At 32.4% G+C, this 26,428-nt stretch overlaps 1 protein-coding gene across 1 annotated transcript in view; it reads right to left on the bottom strand.

The window, feature by feature from the left end:
- The window catches only part of LOC124365753 (sodium channel protein para-like), a 73,575-nt gene that overhangs the window by 21,276 nt on the left and 25,871 nt on the right, over positions 1-26,428 (bottom strand). Inside the window, 8 exon segments of the mRNA XM_046821748.1 lie at positions 1,031-1,158; positions 4,050-4,170; positions 5,995-6,126; positions 13,030-13,234; positions 15,454-15,641; positions 16,369-16,531; positions 18,894-19,067; positions 20,616-20,866. Coding sequence (XP_046677704.1) covers positions 1,031-1,158; positions 4,050-4,170; positions 5,995-6,126; positions 13,030-13,234; positions 15,454-15,641; positions 16,369-16,531; positions 18,894-19,067; positions 20,616-20,866 — 1,362 coding nt within the window.

Raw genomic sequence — 26,428 nt, 5'->3', positions numbered from 1 at the left:
CCCCAGGTTGCAATACCATACCTCATACTCCACTACAAACTACAATTATGTATTTCAGGACTAATTATGATTGTATTACTGAACACATTAACTAAGTGGGTTACGTTATTGCTAACACAAAATGAACAAGGAATCCTTTTACTTAAAAACAGAGAAAAATTCTGCTATGAAATAGTATCCGAAACAATCAGTTGTGTTTTATGTTTTTCTGAGTTAGTAATCCTCTTTGTTGCTCATGATTTCATTTTAGCCAAATGAGGGAAAACAGCCAGTAAATGGAAATAAGTTTTAACTCTTTGGAACTCAGCGTGCAAGGCTGCTGCCCTACTCGTGACCGCCAATGCCCGAGAGGCCGGTACTACTACCTTAAACCGCCAAGGCCTATCTGTCCACTTTTACAATGGTTTACGTTTTGCTCTGAACTGGCCCTAGTTTTAATGTAAATTGAACTTAATCTCTTTTTTGTAGCATCGTAGATTGGCTATCAATCAGCGTAATTTAAAAGTGCATTACATATATAATGTGTTTGGCGATTACATGGTAACAACTACAAAAAAATGAAATTGCATAAAATAATCACTTTATTCAAAAAAGGCTGTACAAACATTTTTATCTATTAGAAATATTTTTAATTGATAAAGTGGTTATATTTTATGTTCATTACAACAATTCGGAACATTGAAAAAAAGAAAAGTAAATTGAGAATAAATTCTTATAATTAGCGTGAAATTTAAAAGGATAGTAAAATAACTTCATACAAAGACCTGTGTCAAGGTCATTAGTAATACTACAAGATTCATAAAGCTAGACCTTATTTACTTCAAAACAAAACCAAACCTTGGCTGTTTTAGCCTGATCCTCGGTAGTCCGATGAATCGGACATTGACGGCCGGCTAATGGGTTAATATAAGTTTTTGTTGTTGCCAAATTTACAGATTAAATACATTTCTACTACAATGTACTTGAGGTTAAGTGAAAAACAGGACTTCATAGTCATAGCACCTATTGAGTTCACAAATCTATAGATTACCTGGTTCGTGTTCTAGATCCTCCTTGCTCGAGTCTTTCTTCTCCTCCTGGTCGTCTATGCTCTCCAAACTGCCCTTGTGACTCTCATCCTTGAAAGGCCGATGTTTGTGGCTCCCGTACGACTTATTGCTAGAACATCTCTTTACGTTAATATAGGTAATCTCCTTTTACGTAGAACTGCACAACATTCATCAGAGCATTAAACAGTCATTACTCACTCAAGTATTGCACATTACTCAGGTGCTATTAATAGTACACCTCATACACAAGTGAGTACCTACTCACTTAAGTATTTTATTGAGGCTGTCAGCAACATACAATGAAACAACATGAAATTTAACCATAAAAATAAAGAAGCAATGAGGGATGGTGGCACGCCACTCATTTAATTTTATACAATACAAATATTTACTTACCAAAAAAGTTTAACTTTCAATAGATTTCTTTTGTACATTAAAACATATAAACACATCTCATATAACATATTTTGAAACAATTTTATTCATGATGTAGCTAATGGTTTACACTGTTAAAAATATGCATTCCAACTATTTCCTAGACACCTGTAAGTATTTAAACATGGAGGATTATCAGTACCATTTATGAATGCTGTTGTAAGTACTCAGTGAACTATCTCAAGATCAAAATTAAAATCAATACAAATTTCAAACTGGTAAAAAATATATATATATATATATATATATATATATATATATATATATATATATATTTAACGAGTTTGATTATAACTTGCCTAATTTATACAAAAATTCCACACTGCAGAGTGAAATTGTTTTGAAGCCATCGGTTTAAAACATATTCATGTACATAAAGAGAATAAAATGAAAAATTTCTACATCTTCATTTTTCTTATCTTGAAAATAGCATAGTACAGTAGACCATCTCCAGTCTGGGCTAAGTAAATAATTATTGCTCTAACTTAAAACTATTTACGAGCCTTTCCTCTTTTGTCAACCTCAACCTTTTTAACCTCCCAGACACACGATAGATGGCACACTCTTAGAGAGAACAATACCCTTAAAATCAAAAAGAAGAAAAGTACTATTGTTCTCAGTAGTTTCTGCCAAAGGTCAAATTAATTTTCAAATTTAAAGTTTCTTCCGATCCAAGTAGTAATTATTTACCCTTCTTAACCGGATTGGCTGAGCTTTAGTAAAGCCTATCACTCATAGGGCTGGAAAAATGTCATTACTCCCCACAAGATATTTTGTTAACGAACTGAACTATAGTATTGAAAATATGAATAAAGCTTCATTTCTATATAAGGATCACTGAGTCTAATTATGGTGTATGTCACTCCGAGCAGACCGAGCATTTTTTTTTACATTGGTCTTATGTGTAACCGTGATAGCAATGAGAAAATAAGAGAATAAATAAATCTGAAAACAAGTACAACCATATGAGATTTTAACACGTGACAAGTAGATTATTCTTAGAGTAAATAGAAAAAAATAATAGAGTGGAATTTCAACGTTAAAAGCAAGTGATATGATCTGATTTCAGCGCACTCTTGTATTGTCCCTACTTCACCGGAACTTTTATTATAGAAACAGTGCTTTGAAAACTAACTTGATGAACAAAAATGTGAGTGTACCATGTTGCACCTTATTTCGTAAAAGATTTTATCTGTAAACTTTAAATTTTGAATGAAACCTCAATTCTACATACACAACAATAAGTTCTATGATGTTGGGTGTCCAACCGTAGAAATTTGGCTGAGCGTCACTGAAACCTTTCCCTCAGTAGCCTACACAATTTCTCTGCTGGAGGTATGTACAAATTACTTTTCTGTATGATTGTTTTTAAGTATATATGTCCACAGGATATCTCACAAATGAAATGAGCTATAGATCTGAAACATTGCAAGCACCCTCAGCGAAGCCTGTTACGTGACACTTGGTGTGGTATACTCCTACCTTGTTAATACAAGGGCTATCCAGAAAGTAGATTACGTTTTGCTCTGTAGCCACTAGGGACAGGACTATCGTGACCATTTTTATGTCAGGGCGTTTCTCAGTTCAGTGGGTATCCAGCCGTGCTAGTGAGAGGTTACTGTTGCTGTATACAATATCAGTATAAAATGTGTGACGCAATTGAAAATCCTGTGAGTTGTGAAGTGTGGTCGGTAATACAGTTTTTGTTGGCTAAACACAATAACCCAATTGAGGTTTATCACAAACTCTGTGAAGTTTATAAAAACTGTGTGATTACTGAAGGTACACACTCCACCTTCAGTGGTGCATTACGTTTAAAAATGACCGAACTAATGTGCAGGATGATGAAAGATGCGGACGAACAAGCATTGTGACCAATGAAATTTCTCTAAAGTCGATGAGAAGATTAAAGAAGACTGCCAATTCACAATAACAGAACTCTCACTTAGTTTTCCTCAAATTTCAAAGTGTGTGTTACACGAAATTGTTACGCAACAGTTAGATTACCATAAATTTTGTGCAAGATGGGTACTGAAAATCTGAACAGAAACCCATGAAAAGCAGCGTATGGCTGCTTCATTTTTGGACACTTATGAAAAAGATGGCGACTCGCTGCTCGATCGAATCATTACAGGAGAAGAGACTTGGGTAAAACACATGGATTGTGAAACCAAATTACAGTTTATGGAATGGGGCACACACACACATTCCCTCAAAAACCAAGGAAATGCATACAAACATTGTCGGCACAGTCCAAGTCCTAGACAGCAGATTTTGTAACGCTGGAATATCAAAACTAGTTTACCGCTACAATAAGTGCCTAAATTTGTATCGTGACTACCTTGAAAAATAGTATTTTAGTGTCACTTTCAAATGTATATACATAATCTACTTTCTCGATAGCCCTCATATTATACACTACATTTGGTTGGTTCGGATATATTTTTATTCAACTTGGTGTCTGTCCCTACAAATCCAGATGAAACGAAGTCTACTGTTGTATAAATATATATCAAGAGATGTAATGGATGAGAACCTGTTATGTATCAAGTCTCCAACGCTTACCTGATATTGTCCTCATCAAGGCGGTGTCGGATGTAGTCCGCGTCTAACCGGTTGTCCTGGTGGTTTCCGATTGAGTTGCCGATATGGTTCTTCCCCTTGTACAACTTGGGCTTCAGGTCTCCTTGAGGGACAGCAGAAAACATGCCATTCCCATCAAATCCTCTGGCAGAGGACACCGAAACGACATACATGCATCACACCATCCATCATCCGTTGAACCAAACGGTGGGAGAGGGAATAACAAAATAATAATAAACGATAAAAAAATAACTCTAAAATAATAATGATAAAGAATGTTGGAAATTACTGATTTCATTCTGATATATCCCAGTTAACATGAAGTGGAAACACATATTTATAAATTATTTGAGCAAAAGGCACAAGATTTAATTTGAGAATGCTGAACATTTAAATTCACTCAATGAATATTCCATGAATTTCAAACTGTTTACTCATAAAAAATAAGGATTTATGTGTGATTCACTAATGTAATTTAAATTTAAAGCTTAGTAGAAAATTTTAAGATTTCAGAAAATGTAATTAAATGAGTGTTATAATCTGAGAAATTATTTAAATAGTTTTTTGTTTAAAAAATGACGATGAGAGAAAATAGCATAAAAAACTCTAGATGCAAAAGTTTTAGCTCACTGATGGGTTATAACAATTGCCCTCCAGCAACAATCTAATTCAGAATTTTTAGTTTTAAATGATGAAGTTAAGGGGAAGACAAAAATAAGTTAATGTTAAGACTACTTAATGTTCTTCCTGGATTCTTCTTCTTAGTTATTTATTATGAATGTGTTTCCACTTTTTCAACCATCCCAACTGAAGATTTTACCCCAGCCAATACTAAACATAAAAAAACTGAAAGAAAATTAGTAAAATTTTATATTTATGATAATATTAACTGAAAATAAAAAAATTAACTATTTTCCCAATATTTATATCAAAATAGGAACTCAAGGAAATAAATTTCAACAAAACAGTGTATTATGTAGACCAAATTTTGGGGAAAAATTTTGAATAATATATTTTAATTGCGCTTTTTAATATTTTGAAACTAAAAATAAAATAGGACATATCTAATCCGCAAGGCCATTTTAAAAACAATATCGTTGGTAGAAATTAAAAATGTATATTTTTATTATCTAATAATTAGAATTACATAACAAATTTTTGAAATATTTTTGATAACAATAGGACTGATATGGTTCAGTTTCTGTTCTTACAATGATTTTGACAGTTTTGTTTATAAACGTTTAAATATCGTAAAAATTCAACATGATAAACATAAAACATGTAATGCATCAATTTAATCAGTATTAACTAGAAAATAAATTATGCAACAACAAAAACTATAACTGTATACAGTATTTAACTTTTTACTTGTATAGGACCAATGAAAAGAAAGTTTAACAAATGTTACATTAATGATACAGTCACTGTTTCAATATGATAATAATGTTTTAAATAGATATGCACAATAAAACTAAAGATAAAAATGTTACATACAAAAAAATCCACAATTTTCTACTCATATCAGTTCCACAGTTAACTTGGAGCAGTAATAACATGAAAAATGTTACGAAACAATACAAATAGTAACTACCGCTAAAAAGTGGCCTTGCGTTGTCAAAACTGGACTCTAAGGACAAGAACATAGCCAGCAAAAAGTTTTGGAGGTCAAGATGACTGATATTTTCAGTCAACTGCTTTTCCTCATTCTGTTCCTTAAAAAGTTCTTGACTTGTTTTGATGTTGAGAATGATCTTTCAGCCGTACATGTCAGCAATACTGAATTATTTAAATAATAATAATTTTTTGCTAAAAAAGTAATTGAAAAAAATTTAAAATTTGGGGTCTCCTGACTCCTTGGACCCTTTCACTGGCTACGTCCTTATCTGAGGAACACAAACACAGAAAACAACACGGAGTTAATACTCACCATGTATAGTAAACTCCATGCCGTCCCCAATGGCTACTTCCAGCTGATCCTTCTTATCCCTGTAGACCATTCCGTCCGCGAGGATCTCATCGGTGGTGAGGTCCAGGTCAAGGTCGCCGCGGCCGCCACCAACTGCAAACACATCGCTCGTAACGGCAGTAGTTCGACCGATCGCACCAACCAAATAAAACAAGCCCAGCCGCTACTGCTTCAATGCAATGTTTACTGACTGCCTTCAGAGGTTATATGGAGTCTTAAGTTGTATAGGTAAGTTGTGAGTCGTGATCTTTTTTACTCACAACTTTCAGTTATTTTGGAAATACACTTTTTAAATGTTTTCATACTACGATTTATTTTTGCGTCATTGTTCACAAAGAAGAATATTATGAACAAAAACAATTTAAGTAAGCGGTTATTACATTTTTACTTGACAATAAAATGATATGTGGACTTCCAGAAATCCAGTTTTTGTCAGTTAAAAAATAAAAAACTGTAAATACTTCTATTAAGAACTATTTTTTATTTATATTTTGACTGGTCACAGGTTTAACTTGTTTTCAACCATGTTTTTACACAGAATACATTTTTTCATGTATCCTTTAAAAAACCAAATATACTGTAGCTTAATTTTGAAGGATCAGTAAAAAAAAAAAATTAAAACCCCAATCATTCAATATAGAACAAAGCATGTAATAAGGACTACACCTTGAAAAATCAACATCATTTCTGGATTAAAATAGGCATTTCTAATTAGTCTCCTAACTTCATTGTTAGTCTCACATTCATATTTTGTGTAAAAATAAATTTATAAAAAGGAAACGCTTAATTGCAAATCCATCTTGCTCAATGGACAAATTTTGTAAAACTGTTTATTAATAATTTTTGTTTGTTCTCATCTGTTCTGTATTCTGACATTTTTTATGTTATAATATATATATATATATATTCAGTACCATTCATGTATTAGGAATAACACAGCCTCATAATGCTAAATATTGATTTCAATAGTAATTTCTAAACAATTACAATACACTAAAAATATATTAAATTTGGCCGCTTTGGTTGTTAATACTAAAAAATTAAACAAAATCGAGAGTTTATATAATCCAATGTAGAGTAACAATATTATAATTTGGAAGGAAACAATAAAATAGGGCTGCCCTGTTCCCTGATTTGTTACCATCTTGTTTCTACCATGACTACTACCATTTACTATGTGTCACTGAACAGTTATCTTTGATTGGTTAGCGACTGTCTTAGTTTTTCTTTTGGTAAGGACAAAATCATTTCGTTACCTTCCAGTAGCGGGTCTATGAATAGCTTTAACATTCGTAATCCTTGGGAGTTTTGCCACTTGAAAGCTTGAACTTTCCTTTACTGTCTCAACTAGAAAGTAATGAACCACCCAGAAGTGAACCTTTCTTATAGGTTTACAAAGTGTCGTTAACTACCTATTTGTGCTGAATGTATTCAATATATAATTACCATTCATGAGACATATGAATTTAGCGTGGCAACCAATCCACAAAGACATACATCAAGTAAGGCACCTTAGGACATAGGTTACTGAAATTTTTTGTTAACGTTAGTGTAAGAAATTGCTGGATTTGGAAGTCCAGTTCAGACGCACCCTGCATATATTCCGATTTTCCAACAACTTTACTCATATTGAAAATAACCACCAAAATTAACCGACATTCAAAAATGTATTCTTGCTTTTCCATATAACCTCTAAAAGCATGTCTGCTGCATAGTTACTGTTTTCCAACTTGTTTTCTACTGCAAAACTGTACACACAAATTTAAAAACAACAAACCTTGCTAATCTATATTTACTTTGAAAAAGATACAATCTCATCAATTTATCTACATTTAAATTTTATTTCTAGATTTCAACCTCGATCAAATTTTTTGAAATAACTTACGTATTTACCTGCCACCAGACATCATTCTAACATCAAAAATCAAGAAGGCACACATCTATAAGGAGCATGATGCTGTAAAAAATTATTAAAATATTAATATGAGTAGACATGTTCATCAACAATCATCCAGTTTGATAAAAATATAGTAATTTGGGTAAAAGGTAAGCAATATTCTCAAAAAAAGGGTTTTTGGAATACCATGCATTGTTTTATTGCAACAGGCCAGGTACTATACTGTAATTTTTATCAAAAACAAAGAAAAGAATACATTTTTTCAGAGTAAATTAAAGCTTTTATTATTCAAAATTTGTTTGTCAATGTTTGTTTATGTACCTCTTCTAATAAATCTAGTACTAATAAACTGTCATTTATTAAATATTCAAACCCTTACAATTAAACCACTCATTTCAAAAATAACTTATAAAAGGTTATAAATTATTAAAAAAATATTTTTTTACTTTTCCATTAAAAGATGAAATAATTAAATGTGTTCAGACGAGAACCTAATTTTATTTTAGTAACAACATACCTGTTCTAATTCCTTGACCAAATTTGTAAATTTTGAAAGAACATAGGACATTGTTTATGCCCTTCATCCAGGCTATACACGAAAGCAACTATGTAATAAAGTTGGCACAGCAACTGAGTAGATAACGAATAACTAATGTTATTCTAATAAGTAGTTCTCATCTAAAGGTAACTCTAAACTATGATATCGTTGACAGCAAACTTAAAAAAACCACGAAATTGCCAGCAAAAGTTTCTCACAGTCTTTACAAATTGTTTTGCGAAATGAACAGCTTTAACAAAAAACAAATCATAAAATATTTCAAAAACGAAAAAAATTGTAAAAAATGCAATAAAACACTTTATTTTTGTTGATATGAAAGGAAAAAATAGAATGAAGATATTAAAAACACATTCAGAAGCATTCATATATGAGATTTCCAGAGATTCATGAACAGCACAGCTAAAGCAGACAGTTTCAGAGAGAGTTGAACATTTAAAAGACCACGCAACATTCGAATAGGAAAGTAGTCGCCATAAAAGAAAGCTTTTAAATCAATATTTTGAGCTCTTGTCGAGTTTTGAATCCAAGTCTTAAAGTGCAAATTTATAGGGAGAGAGCAATGTCGAATTATTTGGAATGTTTAAAAAAGTAGTTATAATCTGCCAACTACAACATGTAGTAATCAATGATGTAGAGACTGAACACAATATAGATAACTTAATTAAAAAAAAAAACTCCATTCTCAAAATCCACTGTACAGTATGAATTGATTCAACACAATGATTATAAATATCGGTGATCTCTTCACAATCTATTTTGGTATTTAAAAAAAAAAATGAAAACTAGGCTTATAAAAAAGCAAGTAAGTAGAAGAAAATATATGGTTTAAACATTTATGTACTGTATTTTTACATGTGGACATGTAATTATAAGAGAGTTGGATAGACGTTCAGAGAAAAAGCACCGAATCTGGAAAACACCATTACACGTGTCTGCTAATGCTGTATTCCTCAAGTATGGGTGGAAATTGTACATGTAGCTTAGAAATTGGGGGTAGCTTGGATATTGGGGGTAGCTTGGATATTGAGGATAGCTTGGAAATTGAAGGTAGCTTGGAAATTGAAGGTAGCTTGGAAATTGGGGGTTAGCTTGGAAATTGGGTGTTAACTTGGAAATTGGGAGTGTAGGGAGTGTGAAAGCCTTTGCATTCTCATACCGCTGCCCCATTCACAAAATGGCACAACTACTGTAATTTAAAATGATCATTATTTCTTGGCCTTAAAGTAAAACCATCTGAAAAAGGCTAATCGTATGGTGTTATGTACCTTTATGAATATACATCTAAATGTATTCATGACTACAACTTTTACTCAAAAAAACAGTTTAGAATGAGGCATAATTTTGTTTTTACCATTCTGAAAAATTGCATTTTAACACTTGTACCACTTCCTGTTTGGGGTTTTGGGTGCACGATATGAGCCAGTGCTTAATTTGCATTTTTTCAAGTCCTTTAAAAATTAATTATAATGGTTTTGTGGTAAATGTTTATAATGTTTTTACATTCAATTTGTGTCACATGTCCCATGTCATGCTTAAAACAGAATTTCCTTCATTAGTCATACCTTTCTTTTTGAAACTTAACGTTGAAGGGTGTAGTGCGCCTCATATAAAATAACCAAGATCCTACTCTCTTTTCTTAAAATCATTCCATTTTGGTGAGTTGTTCTCATGGAGATTTCTGGGTAAGTTATGCAGCGTTTCGAACAGTTTGTTATAAATCACTTTCAAATTTTAATGGTGCGTGGTCCTTTAAAAAAGCAGAGCATTCTAGCCTACAATTCCAGACTAAAACTTGGCAACTAAATTGTTAATGTTGAAAATCAGAAGCAAACAACTTTTTAGAAATAAATAGTGCAGTAGCTAGCGACTTGTGGAAAAATCTCAACATAACAAAGATTACAACATACATAGCCACCAGGCACACTCCTCACTAGGGAACTATTGTTTGCTATTTCTGTTACGTTTCAGAAAATATAAGTAATTATTTTGGACTCTGCAGCTGTTGAAGATATAGCAACACATTAAAATAACTGCACTATAACAACTGTGCTGTTTGGAGGTAAAAGTGTTTTTAAATCTTATATTAGAGCAGTGTTGACTTTTTTGTTGACTATTGATGTTGTCCCAACCTAACCTAATCTAACCCAGTCTAAGCTACATGTTGTCGCTACATGTTTTGTTGTGAAAGTGAGGCTGTGTATCCTTACTGTTTAATTACAACACTAATACTCCGGAAGAAGGTTTTGTAAATTAACATTTTAAAAACTAACTGCCAAGTTTGGTTAGATAGACCTATACAGGAGGTGCGACTATTTGAATTCGAAACTTTATGTAAAAGTGAAATTGGTGAAATATTACGTTACATCCTATTTATTCCCTTCAATTTATTCTCCTCCCCTCTCAATACACTGCTGCATTCGTATTTTCCACTGGTTGAAGCAGTGCTGGACGTCATCTTTCTGAGAGCACTTTCAAAACTTGTACCGCATTCTGTTTCACCTCCTCCACGGTTTGAAAATGGGTTCCCTTCAGTCAACTTTTGATCTTGGGGAACAGCCACATAGTGCAAAATCAGGAGAATAGGCTGTATGTTGCATCACTTGGATCTTCTTATGAGCTAAAAACTGCTGAACGGATAGGGCACTATGGGTTGATGCATTGTCTTGGTGCAGAATCCACGAGTTCTTTTTACGCAGTTCAATGTTGACTTGGTCAGCAATAGCTCGGATGAGTAAACGATTTTTTTCATGATTTGGTTAATTCTTTGAATGTTTTCGTCGGTAGTTGAAGTGCAAGCATGACCGAGATGCTCGTCATCTTCCACCTCTTCTCGACCTTCATGGGACCCATGACATAGTGGAGTCACCGAGCGGTTCATTCAACATATTCAAACACACGTTAGCTGATTTTTTAAGTTTAACTAGAAATTTTATCACAACTAATTACTGACTATGATGTAGAGTACTGTTTGGTACAGTCAATCGCAGATGAATTTGTGAGACTCCTATTATTGTTAAAAACTTAAAACACTCTGAAATGAACGCGGAACCTGAAGTAAACAACTGAGCTTGGAGGATAATAACTAACGTACTTTAAATAACATTATAAACACTTTCTTTCTGAAGTGAAGATTGTGATGGAACAATGATTTTAACCACAGGGTTTCTGATTAGGTAACAAATAGGTTGGCAGCACTGGTAATCATTTGAGTAGAGATATGAAATCAGACTGCACTGTCAAAATAACATTGTAAGCACCAAAATGTAGAGCATCAAGCTCTCTTTCAGTAACATACACTGGTGGATAATGGTAGAGAAAGAAAAGTAAATTTTAGTAAAAAAAATATATGTTATTAAAGGATTGAAAAGAATGGGGAAATGTTTAGAGATTCTGAAAATGTTTAAATACCAAAGAAGGAAAGCCTGTGATGCGACAACTATCATGAGCTGAGATTAGTACAATAATGTTGTACCTACCAGCGACTAACCCAGTGTTATTCCTTCAAAACCAAGTGTAAAATCACTGTATTTAAAACTGTAAAATTTCAGGCACTTAATTTTCTATTAATAGTTTACATAGCTACAAACTTGAATAAAATGTATAGATTATTGTTACATGTTAACACGTTCACAACAACATGTATCCCATTGGGTACACACGATCTTTCACAACTGTACCCAATTAGGTACACACTGGGCTTTCGTACTTAAGGCTATCGTGTACATTGTTGAGTAATACGGGTGTACGTTCGAAGGTACAATTGCTTAATTTTTAAGGTAAATAATTTACCTTAAAAATTATTTAAGTTACCCTTTGGGTACACAAATAAAATTGAAAACTTATTAAAAGTACAAAATTGTGAAGCCTACATACTTTTTTCGTTATACTTAATCGTTTAATGTAAAACAATTACGGTTTTTTCCCATTATTATTGAACAATTCGAAGACAAATAAAAGTCTGGAAAAAAGCTGTTGTTGTGAATGTGTTAAAAATATATTTGACAGTTTCTGAAAATCTAATACAGTAGTAATGCATTTACATTATTGAGCAAACCTTTTTTTTTACAGAGAAAATAAAACAAGTTCTTTGAAATATGCCCTAGTGCTTTTAAATCATTAAAACCTAACAGCTATAGTTCTTATTGTGAAAAATAGCAAATAATGTTGATAAAAGTGTTCAAACTGTAAATCCCAATAGTTTACAAGTACTAACTATAAAATATTATAAGTTTGAGTGAAAATTACTTTGGTCTTTCATAAAACTGAAGTTTTAAGAATTGAAAGATTAAAAATGAAATAAATATTCTTGATAAGAGTCAAAGTAATTAAATTCAACCAGAATTTGAATGTAACAGAGTCCTTGATGTAATGTAATTTTCAGTAAAAGAAAAACAAATTTAGGATGTAACGTTATCAATAAGTGTGATTTATTCGGTTGATCACCGTCAAGTGGTGAAGTGTGAGTGGCGTGGTGGCTCGCATACAGGTACGAGAGAGAAGGGATATAAACCTTGCTTCCAGCTGGGGGCAGGCGCCTCACCTGTGGTCTGGTCAGAGATCTGATTGGTCAGCTTGGCGCGCACGATCTTGGCCATGTTGAGAAGGCTGCGTTTTACCCACGCACTGAACCGCCCGATGCGGTCAAACGCTTCCGCGATCTTATTGGTCTCGTTGTCAGCAGCAGGCGCCGAGAGCGATGACGAACCGAAGTTCGACAGCAACAGCGCCAAGAAAAGATTCAACACCTACGGGTACAGAACCAACAAGGATTGATTCGAGAACACAATATACCAGTCAACAGCGCAACTAACTTCAATAATTTAATATTTCTTCTTTTTATTAACTTCCTATACAGAACTTTTTGATTTGTGTCTTTGGCAAGGTCACTTTCACAAGTTGTGACAATTTTGGTCGGTTTAAGATACACAATTAATAAAAAATTATCAAGAAATAAAATTGAGTTTTATTATTTCTCTTTCTACTCATTTATAATATTTAACCCATTTGAGGTTATTACTTTTTTTACTAATCTTAGATTACTTATAACAGGTGTTAAAGTACAAATTGCCCGCAAGTTCCAGATACCATGCTTTTTTTTATCGCTTTATAAAACTAAAAACAGTATGGAATGGTTAACACATTAAAGAAAAGATAGTTGGAAAGTAACTCCAATAATATTTAAACTAAAAAGTTTGCATTAGTAATGATTAAGTCTTCTTCAACTTCAGTCCCTCAAAGAACCAGCACCTAAATGTCTATGAGTGAAGTTGATCTGAAAAAAACATCCTTCACGCATATGGCATAAACCAGTATTCTATGTTGTTGATATTACGAGGAAGTCATATACGACGGTTTAAGTTTGAAAATTACACTGGAATATTTCTTTTAAGATGCTATAAAAAGACTTTCTGTGAAAAACTAGTAACTTAATGAATGTATAACCAAGTATTTCACAGAATTTATAATTATAATTTTAATCGTAATTAATACAAAGTAAGATTACTTAAATTGGTCTTTTAGAATGTTTCCTTTAGTAACCATTTTGTTAAATATATTACATTTACTAGTTGCTAACGTGGCAAACGTAGCTGAGAAGTATAGAATTAATACACTGAAGTTATTATATCTGGAATATTAACAATATTTTTGATGTAAAAATAATATACCTGGAATAAATTTGAGATGACATAAAATATTATTTAGCGAGGAAGGAATTTTTAAATTTTTTGACTGGCTATTTTTGTAAGCGAGAAGGTTTTAGATGAAGATTTAACATTGTACTCTAAATTTTTTATTGTAAGGAGTTTGGTTTAGCCAGGAACAGGTTTTTAAAAAAAACAAAGGCCCTTATCATTGCAATGGCTACAGACTGTGCCATCATCAAATCTAAATTCTATATTTAGATTATATTAGTTAAAATATATATAGCTGGTTAATGGATTAAAGGTGTCAAATGTCGGCACATTCGTAAAATTCTTATTCTTCTACAGACAGTGATAGGCTGTATGTTAAACTTTATATTAATTAATATTTTGTATAATATAAAATAACAGGTTTCTATTTTTCTTTTTAAATTTACTTTACCCATGAACAGATAAATTATGTAGGGACTACTTACATGCTGTCTCCGGTAACAAGTCATCCACGTGCACTTCCAATGCTATATTTTATATTTGGATTGGCTAAAGTCAAACTTCAAACTTTGACAACAAATACTCATTTGCCTTAATCCCCACTGAGTCTTCTATTAGTTGTGTGAATTTTATCGTCATAATGATGAGTTTGTATTGGTGTCAGAACAATTTTCTTGAATTTCATTATATAAAATGCGATAGTTTGACAATAGAATGACAATAAGTGTGACAATGACATTTGGTAAGGATAAAAATCACCATTTTAATTAATCAGGTTTGGTATTTCACCACTCACTGTTTGAAACGTTATTGTTGTCCATGTCGAAAACATCAAGTGTGACTAATTCATACAAGTCAGTGGATATGGATTCTACTGTGTTAAGATTTCAGTAACAAGTTTTCTGTGTTGCCCATATCTTTAACAAGTTGTTCTTAAAACGTAGAAAGGAATTTAAGAACAAATGTTTTTTAAATCATAGTTTACATTATTGGGACAGACAAAAATTCTACGAATAATCTACAAATCCTGAATTAATATTTATTTCTAGAAAAGCAGAAACTATCGGCATTGTTTGTACAAATTTAAAATTCTTAATTTTGAAAAATCTTCCTGTATTATAAGTTTTAAGACTCTGAAAAAATGTTCAACAGAAAAAACCATTTCCACGACTACCTCCGATAGTCCTCCACTAGTTGTAATCCTACAAAAATAATCAAACAGTCTGACTGTCTTTTCTAAAGACAATCAAACTAATCACACATATTCATAGTGTAATATCTTCTGGGAGGACCAAAATAAAAAGAAAAGACCATGGACAGATGTGACTCACCACCAAGTTTCCGATGACGACTGTGGCCAGGAAGAAGGGTATACAGGACACGTCCCCCACATACATGCAGTCCCACATCGACTCTATCCACTCTCCGCACAGCACTCGGAACACAATCATGAAGGAATGCATGAAGTCTGTGAAGTTCCATCTGGGCAACTCCCCTCCTGGAAACCGGTCTACGTGATCTGAAAGGCAAACAGTACATTGTTATTTGTGAATCCATTAATTTACTGAAGGTAACATTTGATTTCATAAAGTGTAAATCTCTATGACAGCGTTCGATTTCTTGAGATGACAGAACTGTAGGAACCTCTTGGATATCTGGGGAGTACAGAGTATCTCCAGAAGTAAGGGAAGGAAATGTTGAAAACATGAGGTCTCTAAAACAGTGTTTCTATGCATTTCTGAGGTGCTGAAGAAAGTTTCCTGTGGAAATCGGAGTTCTTATATTTTTCAGAGAGAGATACTCTCTAACTATAGCCGCTCATTATGTGATAATTTGAAATGAAAAAGAGTCGTTAATCATTTAACTGTTGCATCATTTATTTGCTTTTGTTCTCTTCAAAACATTATAGCACAGTTTTACACAAAAATCTATAGCCTTTTCTAACCGTAAATGTATGAAAATTGTATCAGATAGTCCACTTCTGAGAGTGATTATCACTTTTCATCTTATGTCAGTCTGGACAGCATCCATCATCTATGAGCTACATTTAGAAAGTTCCTATTTGTGGAGACCTTTTTGAAGATTTTGGATGAGGCTGACCCATCAACATCTTGTTATGAAATTAAATATATTAATGTACACTACCTTTTGGTCTACCATTCCCAGTTGTCTTCTCCTCCTCCTCCAGTTTGTCCCACAATCAACTAGTTCTTCACAATCAGGCCATTACCTAATCTTCCACTCACCTACATAGTTCTTGCCGAAGAGTTGCATGCCCATGACGGCAAAGATGAAGATGATGATGCACAGCACAAAGGTCAGGTTACCCAAGGCTCCCACCGTTCGACCCATGATAGAGATGAGCAAGTTGAGCGTAGGCCACGACTTTGCCAGCTTGAACACTCTCAGCTGTACAAGACCAAGGTCATTGGTTAACGTTAACATATTTTACACCAATTACAACAAAAATAGTACGTTGACAAGGAAATTTTTCACCATAAAGGAATTTTTCAGTTTCTAAATGTATGAAATTGCAATAAATATTCAACAATTTTTTCCACTTTCATTATGATCATCATCAATCAGGTTTTTATCAAAATCACATAAGCACATTTTTGACAAGCTGTATACATGTATAATAAGCCTGTACAGTACAAAAACACTTACTATTTAAAAAATGGTATTTTCTGCAATTTTTCAATTTTATGTCACGGTCCTCCGTGCTTGTCAGGTGATTCTGGCCACCACGTGTATGTAGAGACACATGTTGTTTTCTAGTTTTTATTGTAATAAAATAACTAGAAAGCAGCTGTGTATTGTATCTGCTCCACTTTAGTTTGCAAGCTGTTGTTTCCATAACCTCAAAACTAATTTTATCAATAAAAAGACATCCCTCTAGATCTGAAATCAATAACTACAGTATTTTCAACTTCAGTAGTTGTAAGTGTAGTTCGATACCAGTGGTTATGAAGCCATTAAACTCTATGACTCAACCCCATCTTTGGTCAGGCATGAGTTAAGGAAATGCACACTAGCCATAGGGAATATAGCATACCCCTTTAACACTCTGTGTCACACACTAATATAGTCACTTATTGACAAGCCCAGCAGGGATTCCCTCACTTTCAGTTTTTTGTTTGGGTACTACAAAAAGTAGAGGTTTATTGAATAGTACAATAAATATCCCTGCTATTACACTATGCATTAATATATTTAATGTTTATGCATTAATATATTTAATGTAGTTATTAAGACAAGTAAAATTGTTGTAAAAATAAAATACCTTGTCATTCTCTATTACGATTAGTTAAATAGAATATTTTAAGATACCAACAACACATATAGGAGAGTCCCTCACATCTTTAATGTTTCTCAAAGTAAAAACCCTCTCATGTACTTTTTTCCTTTAATTTTATAATTAAATTTCTAGTCCGAGTTTCTTCTCTTTCCAATCTCTTGTTAACGTAGCCCTTTGTGCTCGAAAGGCCAGCAGCACTGGCCACACCAGGGTTGCAGACAGCTCGCATTAGTTTTGCCGTAGTTTTGGCCTCGCAACTTGTATGGCCAGTACAGATGGTCGCGCTACTTTCATTGACAGCTCGGCGGCCATATTTGTTGTTTGCCTCCTCAGATTGGAATTATTTTTCAATATCCTCTGCGTTATTTGCATAGTAATTTAAAATATTTAAAGAAAAAATGAAAATTAATTAAACATTTATTTTTGATGAATCTTTCTAATAAAAACATAAACATACATTTGGGAAATTTAACTCTTATACGTATAATGTTAAAAAGATATGTAAATAAAATATTATAAAGTAGGCATTTACAGTTATGTTATACTCAGACATGAACTATTTTACATTTTCCCAGTCTTTTTATTTTTTTACGGAATAAAACTTTTTAAAATACACACCTATGAGTAATCAAGATTAGTTAGCACACATCTTCTAGGTTTCTATCCCTTCTATCACTTCAGTGTATAGGTCCACTACCCATTGTTCGTCTTATTTGCACAGTCAATGTTTAGAAAAGAATTATAGGCTAATTTAAAATGTACTACTTTATCTAAAAATTACTTTAAAAAACAGCTGCTCGATAGCTTCCAGCACTCACCCCATTCATTATAAAATAAAGAGAATATAAGAAAATAGCTGCTATGTTTAGTGGCCAGTGGTGCTATTTGGTATATTGTAAAAAGATATGTAAATAAAATATTATTACTGTGGACTTTTGGTACATTTTTTCAGATCCTTTGACTACATTGTACCGGTATATTTGATTCATTTCTGATTGGTTAATAATGCTATAATGGTAGGCAATGGACACTTCAGCCGCTTAAAAACCTTGTTTAAGTAATATTTTCTGGTATTCAAACTGAAATTAAAAAAGGGGTTGTAGTTCTGATTTGAGTTATTTTCAGTTTGGGAGGAAATTTTAAATGTTATATAGCAGATCATTTTTGACAGGTATTAACAATGATAAGAAATTAAAGTGGCAAAAATAAATACACTTTATACTAAGCCATGTGATACAGGATCATTTATGTCTGGTTGTTTCTTCACTTAAAGCGTCTGAACTAAGCGTGTCGAGTTCCTAGGAGAAATTTAGAAAAAGATTACGCTTAAAACATGTCTATGAATAAACACACCTTCCAAATGACAGTTGAATACATTTTGAAAAGACCTTGCATTTATTCATAATCAAAGAACTTTAAGAACTATATTAACGAAAATGATGTATTTTAAATGTTTTAAAACTAAAGACTTACCAATCTGAACGATCGCAACACTGACAGACCCTGCACTCCTTCCAACATCAGCTCAAGCAATGACAGCGCCACAATGATGAAATCAAAGATGTTCCAGCCTTCTTGGAAGTAGTATTTCGGACTCATTGCTATCAGTTTCATGGCTGCTTCAATTGCGAAAGTCGCACTGAAGAACTAGAAAAAGGACCAAGCGAATTATCAACTGAACTGATAAAGTAGTAGTATCTGCTATAATAGTTATTTCACTTTTAAAATAAACGTTTTATAATTTAGTTACTTTCTATTGTGCAATCCAGTTGGTGGACACCTCTTCCTGTAATAAAGGAGCAGTGTTTACTTCTATTAAAATACTTTTTGATTTTTTGGACTAAGGAATCTTGTAAATCAGTATTATCACGTATGTAATAATGTAGGTAAATAATGTGTTTACACTGAAACGTATGCATTCCAATGCTATATACCTTATCCACATTATAATTGTTATAAAAAATGTACTAACCCAAAATAGAGATTTTTTTCAGTTTTACTTCTATAACTTTTTAACTTTAAAATAATGGGTTTAATTAATTTATACATAATCATAAACAAACTAATTGTATATAACAGTCTTGCCAATGTTACAATAAAACAAATCTTTTCTCCAAGGGTGTTGTGAGAAGTTGTAATGTAAAGAAATAGTTGGACAAAAGTACTTTTAGTTTTTCTCTTTTGAAATAATATTGCATTTGACATACCTCATACACTGATGTGAAACTATTGTGAATATCAAATAATAAAAAACTATATTGACTCAATTAAATGCTAAATAAAGGTTTAAACTTTCAATAATCCTTTTGTTTATTGGATATATAAAAAATAATAGTGTACCACATGGATTGACTTTAGCACCTATTTGTTCTTAATCCTTAGTGCTCCTCTGTCCAAGATTGCAGGACATGAAGAATTCCCCTAAAGCTCCAGTATAAATATGGAAAATCTTGTCTTCATACTTCCGAGACCTGCAGTGTGGGACATGACCGATTCTCATTCAGCTCCGATCAACTGACCTTGCAGCCGGCCATTACACTCCGATTTAATTTAAGCACGATTATGTAATAACGTTTAAATACCCATTTAAAGGTCTACATTACTATTGGTTATGGAATTACTACAAACTAGGTCCTTTTCTTATTAGTTAGGCGATTTTATGTACTTTACTCATGCTTTTTGTTATGTTGTGTTTCATGTTTATGTAATTTATAACCACCATTATAACAAACATATCACTTTAATAGATACTTTACTAATCAAAATTGAAATAAATTACTATAAATGAAATGCAAACTAAATAAAAATCATACAAAAATTGCTACATTTTACTAAGAAAAACATTTATATTACACTAGATTCATTTGTAAAAATTTTTCTCATACCGTCTTATCTAATGTTATCGTCGTTAGCCATTATAATAAATATATACCACTAATTAAACTAAGAATACTAATTATTAATGATAAAAGTTGTTGACTATAATCTACATTGAAATAAAACAATTATAAAACAGGAAACTTTTGAACGATCTGAACATCAAGCTGTTCATTAACGCACCGACTCCAATACTCAGGATTGTGTTATCAAGGTCTATTATTGTTTATTGGTTAGTTTTACTTCATTTAACATAATGCTGAAAAGTGTAGGTAAACTATAAATAATTATATAATCTTATCTGCACTGCGTACTTACATAGTTTCCACTCTTGAGCGCTTTCTCCATCTTAGGGTTCATGTCGTGGTGGTCAAGAGCCATGAAAAGTGTGTTGATGACGATGCAGAGTGTGATGAAGAGCTCGACGAACGGGTCGAACACGATGAGCGCCACATACTCCTGGAACTTGAGCCAGAGCCAGCAACAGTCCCAGACGCAGAAGATGTCGATGCCGCGCAGACAGCCGGCCAGCAGCTTCTCCTTCATGGTCGGCCCGTCCTCGTCCTCTTCTGTCGGGAAATAGTAGATGGCTACCGTGCCTGAGAACCCCCCGCCATCGCACACAGACGCACGCCACGCAGCCAAACAGACAAACCAGCTTACTCAAAGTGATCGGTGCAATTCGCTCAGTAAACAGAGTGTGAGTGTACACTGTGCAGAGTATATTCTTTACGGAACTTCTCGTTTGAGTGTTTTGTTCTGTTTAACATTATATCAGTAAAATGTTAAGAAAACTGTTCAACGTTTCGGGAAATGGAAGATTCCATATGGCCAGAGGAGGTTTGGAGAAATGATATGTAACTGCGCTGAGTTGTCAATGTTGTTTGGTAGTAGAAGCTAAAATATGAGAAAAATATATTTAAGTGCCATGGTGGTAGTTAGATATCTTTCTTCAATTTTCTTGATTATTTCCATCTGATATTTGAAATCAACCACTAGCAAGAACATTGATACTTATTAACAACAATAATTACTGTTTTACTAGAAATTTATTGTTTCATTTTCATACTGATAAGAATTCAAATTTGAAAAGTGAATTTTTGAATAACCATTGATTACAACTTGAACCAGAAATTATGTTGCCTCAGAATTTCAAGTTCTATATCTATATAAGTACAAAATAAATTACTTTCACTGTGAGGGTTACTAGAAAAAAATAAATCTCAGGCATTCACCAATTTTATCGATATAGCTAGAAGTAGTAGTTTCAGTCAAGTCCAAAACTCGCTTGATGTTTTATAACCACATATAGCAATACAAACTAAGCGGAGAAGAATGACAATGCTGGGACATTTCTTTTTTGCTACGCTTAATCACATTTAAAGGGTCCAACAACCACTTAACTCAGCAATTTAGCTTTGTTGGCCGCATAACTGCTTCTCAAGTCCCCTCCGTATAAAACTGAGGAGATACCATTTTACACTTATTTCATAATCCAACTAAATTTAAACAACAATTGTTTCATAATTTTTGAAAAAGTCTGTTGAGAGAATCTTTTAAGCTGCAGTTATACTCAAGTTAACCAAAAAAAAAAGTAAAGTAAAGAATGTCTTATTTTACCAGGCGAAGTTAGGGCTAAGAAGCCCTCTCTAACACTTAACCTGGGGACCAACGGCTTAAAGGTGACTTCCGAACCACCACCAATGGCCGGGCAGGCGGGCCGCCATAAAACTGTCCTTTTAGATTACATTTTCGATTTAAATACAACTGGGACTGAAACTTTGCATTTATGTCTGATTCATTTGAATAAATAAAAACATGAACTTCTTAAAAAGTGAATCGTATTAGCAATGTCTAAATACATTGAGGACAAACACAATTCAATTTGTCTTTATAATTCATCGAGGTATTTCTTACCTCTTTAAATTTCCTGACACACTCTCATAGAAATATTCAAAGACGAGGGATGATGTCATCAATGATGATGATCCTTGAATGAAGGGATGAAATGAACAAAATGAAATGAAACTTGGTTTAACTTGGATTATTAATTATTTGGTTATTAGGATTATTGTTAGACTTAATCATTTAAACTTGACATCTTGATAAGATATCAATCCATCTAAGCATTGCTTTATACAGCTAATTCGATTTTGGCTTGGAATTGTGATCCACAAGAACTATGGAATAAGACACAGAAGGTAATCGAAATTCCTGTTGTAAAAAGGTAGAAATCATTCTCACAGAACCTCATCTGGCACAAAATTTGTTCTCTTGTTTCAAAAAAAATTTTAATTCAGTTATTTATTATTCACTTGTTAAATGATCCAAAAGTTAAAAAAAACTCAAATAATCAAGTTATGATGACTGTACTTTGATATTTTGTGCGTAAAGATACACCAATAATGAATATAGAGTGTTCATAAAGTAATTGTGGATGAAATTGTGTAGAAAAGCGGATATGAAAGTTAAGAAAGTTTCATACATATTGGTCTAAAACTAGGACAAGAACATATCTAAAATAAAACAACTCTGCATTTCCCACTCGGAAATGTTTTAACGTAGATGGCACGCAATGGTTTTGTTGATCTTGTGAAAAAATGAGACTGCATGTATTAAAATTAATTTAAATTTTCTAAAAGGAAATCATATATATATATATATATATATATATATATATATATATATATATATATATATAAACAAAAGGTTGAGTTTTAAAAAAACTGGAATTTGCAACATAAATCCATTCTAACTGTGACCTTAATTAAAAAAAAAATTATTAAACCGATAAAACAATATTTTAAACGTATCCCTGTAACAATAACCGAAGCTTTATACTTACAGCTTTATGTTAAAGAAATTTAAACAATCTACTAGGATGAGCTGTACTCACTATATTCACTTTAATATGGTGTTACAAAACAGTATTTCAAAAATTAAAACTGGAAAAAAATGGAAAACTGTATCCATAACTGGGTTTAGTACGAAATAAGAAAGTTGTGTAACAAATAAACCAGGAATGGTAAAAAATCAATATTTCAATACATTGATATGTCCGGTATGACAAAACTATGTGAACTCAAATGTAACAAATTAGAAATAATAAACCATTTTGATGGAGCTTTAGAGTCACATTGAAAGGATTTTAAAGTTTTAGTACGAACTTACAATTATTGTAGCACTTATTCCAATAAGTTTAAAACATTGAATTCATCAAACGAATTTGATTTTATACTGTTCGGAGCGAAGACACAACAGTATCGTCACAGCAAGAATGGGAAATGCAAGCAGATGTAAGCCAGGCCCAAGCGTGCCATCTACGCTAGTCCTAGCCATATAAGCGCAGCTGTAAGCAAAACTAGCGAATGTTAGAAGTGCCAAAGTCAATAAGTGACCAACTTGTAATCGTTGTCTAATCACATGTCACTATTATTTACCCCTGTGTGTTAATAACTAGATATAATAAATCAGCAGTGTCCATACTCTAATTAAGATTCATTGATTTTATTTTGCAATAAAATAATAAACTATTCTTTTCAGAATCTGCAATCAATTTCATAACGTACACAAAAATGACAAATAATTGAAAAATTACACCACAGAATGTAGCCTATAGTTTATATTACAGAATAAACATGATTTTGAGTACCATTGTTGATTTCAATTCTAAATCATCTTTGACTATGATTTGCTTAGTCAAATGGAAAAAAATATCATTTTAAAACAATTTGATACCTGAAAAGCCGAAAACGATTACAGATCTTAAAATTCAGCTTACCTTAGTCAATTACAATACAATAAACAAACTAAATTCCTAAAGTAAAAAAAATCACATTGATTATTGGTAGTGTAATTATTGGGGATTTTCATTATTTGCTGGAACCTTTAATAAATAAACATACATTAACAAATAGTTTGTAACTAAATCCAATATAAAATAAATAACACATTCACTGAGAAAAAACCACTAATTCCACAAAGAAAACTAAGCATAAATTTGAATTAAAAATTAACCTCACTGAATTACCTAATAATTAGTATATTTCTAAATTACATGTAAGGTAACTAATATAAGTATGTTAAACTTAAGGAAAAATTGTTTGAGTATTAACGTAAATGACTTTAGATACTATTTGTTATAAAAGAAATAATACTAGTACACCAACTGAAGGTTACCTAAATGTGGCCAGAAAAGGAAAAACATAACAAAAAACAAAATACACTACAAAAATGTATGGTAACAAATATCTTTTTACAAGTACATATGGTAATAAATATTCCTCAAATGCAGGAGTTAGAAATTCTTTTTTGAAAAAAAAAACACAATTCCTAAGATAAATAGCCCAAAAGAAAATATATTTTGTGAGGAATATTGTGACGTATAATTAACAAAAAAGTATTTTTAAATATGGATTAAAAGTTTAAATTTTTAAAAAGATCAATTTCTTTATTTACAGATGAAATAAGTCTCATATGTATTGTAAAAATAGGATTCAATACAAAGTTCTAAAACTTAGCTCTTTAGTTAATATGACATAAAATTTATGTTTTACATAGAGATTACTGAACAATGTTTTAAAGTAAAAAACTGAATGTACTTCAAAGATTTATTTCTATCAGTGGCTAATTGATTTGGCTAAACCATCTGAATGTTTGGATACAGAAAAATAAAAATCTGCATCAGGCGATGTAATAATAAAATATGACGGTATTATGTGTATTAAATATTTTTAAATATTAAATTAAAAATGCATACAACTTAATGTTATTAACCCCTAATGAATTTGTGTTATAATACAAAGGTTGTCAGGAGAGTAAGTTCCATTTGGTAGTAATAAAGCCAATATTTATAGGTTATATTCAACAGCTACAACTATGGACTATTTTTCTATATATCTGTGTCATAATGTTAGGAAATTTTTGTATCGGTGTATCATTGCTACCCATGAAATAAGTTCATCAGTAGTAATTTTACTTCAATCTATCAATGGTACTTGAGGTAAAAACATGATAACTCTTTAATACTGAAGAGATGGTTTTCACTGATACTGTCGTCCAATTTTGCAGTAAGTTCGGCCATCACAATGAACGGCCATCCAATTCTGTTCTGTTTGTAAATGCCTGCCCCTTCTAACCAAAGCCAACAGCACAATTCTTAAAACCACTGATCATACAGAACAATGATATAGCCTTGTATAAGAAACTCAGCATAGTTTTTCATAAAATCAATAGACATTTTTTCTAAGGAAGAAATCAATAGTCAGTCACCATAGTTGTAATGGAGCCGGGTGGAAGATCAATAAAAATGGGTTAAAAATTAAAAAATGATAAATTTTGTCACAGGTTGTATGTGTTTTTCAACAACAAACATAAAATTAATTGTTGAATTTAGCTCAATTTCACTTTCCGCTTAGTGCACTGTCTAAAATCTGACACTGTCACAGACTTGACTCCTGGAATCTGTAGTCAACGTTTGTTTGAAGAGATCCAGTAAGATCGTAACCTTGGCAATACTACTTACACAAGGAACCACTGGAGAGTGCAGTTGGTGGCAAACAATAGAATGGACAGGTTCGTGCGACGTTGCCACACAACAGCCGCCTGGCATGGTATGGACGACAGACCATTGTACTGTACAAACTGTTGCGGCAACGATTCCTGCCATTATGTACTGAAGTACATTTTTGAAAAGAACGTAGATTTCAAATGTATTCAATAATTTTCTTACCAATTGAATATTTATTGAACATAACATGATTCTACTGTGTAAACATGCAATGCTTTATTATACATCAAAACTTGTATTATCTGACTATTAAATATGGGAAATTAATGTTTATGTGTTATTTTTATTATATTAAGTTAAGCTCGGCCAAAGTTTTTAATTGTAAGATCTTCGTAAAAGGCTATTCGTAAGGAAATTCTTTCAAACCATGGAAATAAGGTATAGAGATGTACTTTTATTAAATAACCGTACAATTGCATTTTACACTCCATCGTTTTAAAGTAAGACATCTCTAATGTTCCTTTCGAGCACAAGTATTTTAAGTATGCTGCAGTTGGGCGGCTTGCGGTTACTCCAAGGTCACGAACTAAAGAGACTTCTCCTTCAACTGCACTCTCTGGTG

This window comes from Homalodisca vitripennis, chromosome 7, assembly GCF_021130785.1.
Source record: "Homalodisca vitripennis isolate AUS2020 chromosome 7, UT_GWSS_2.1, whole genome shotgun sequence".
Lineage (NCBI taxonomy): Eukaryota > Metazoa > Arthropoda > Insecta > Hemiptera > Cicadellidae > Homalodisca > Homalodisca vitripennis.
This window is presented reverse-complemented; position numbering and strand designations above follow the sequence as displayed.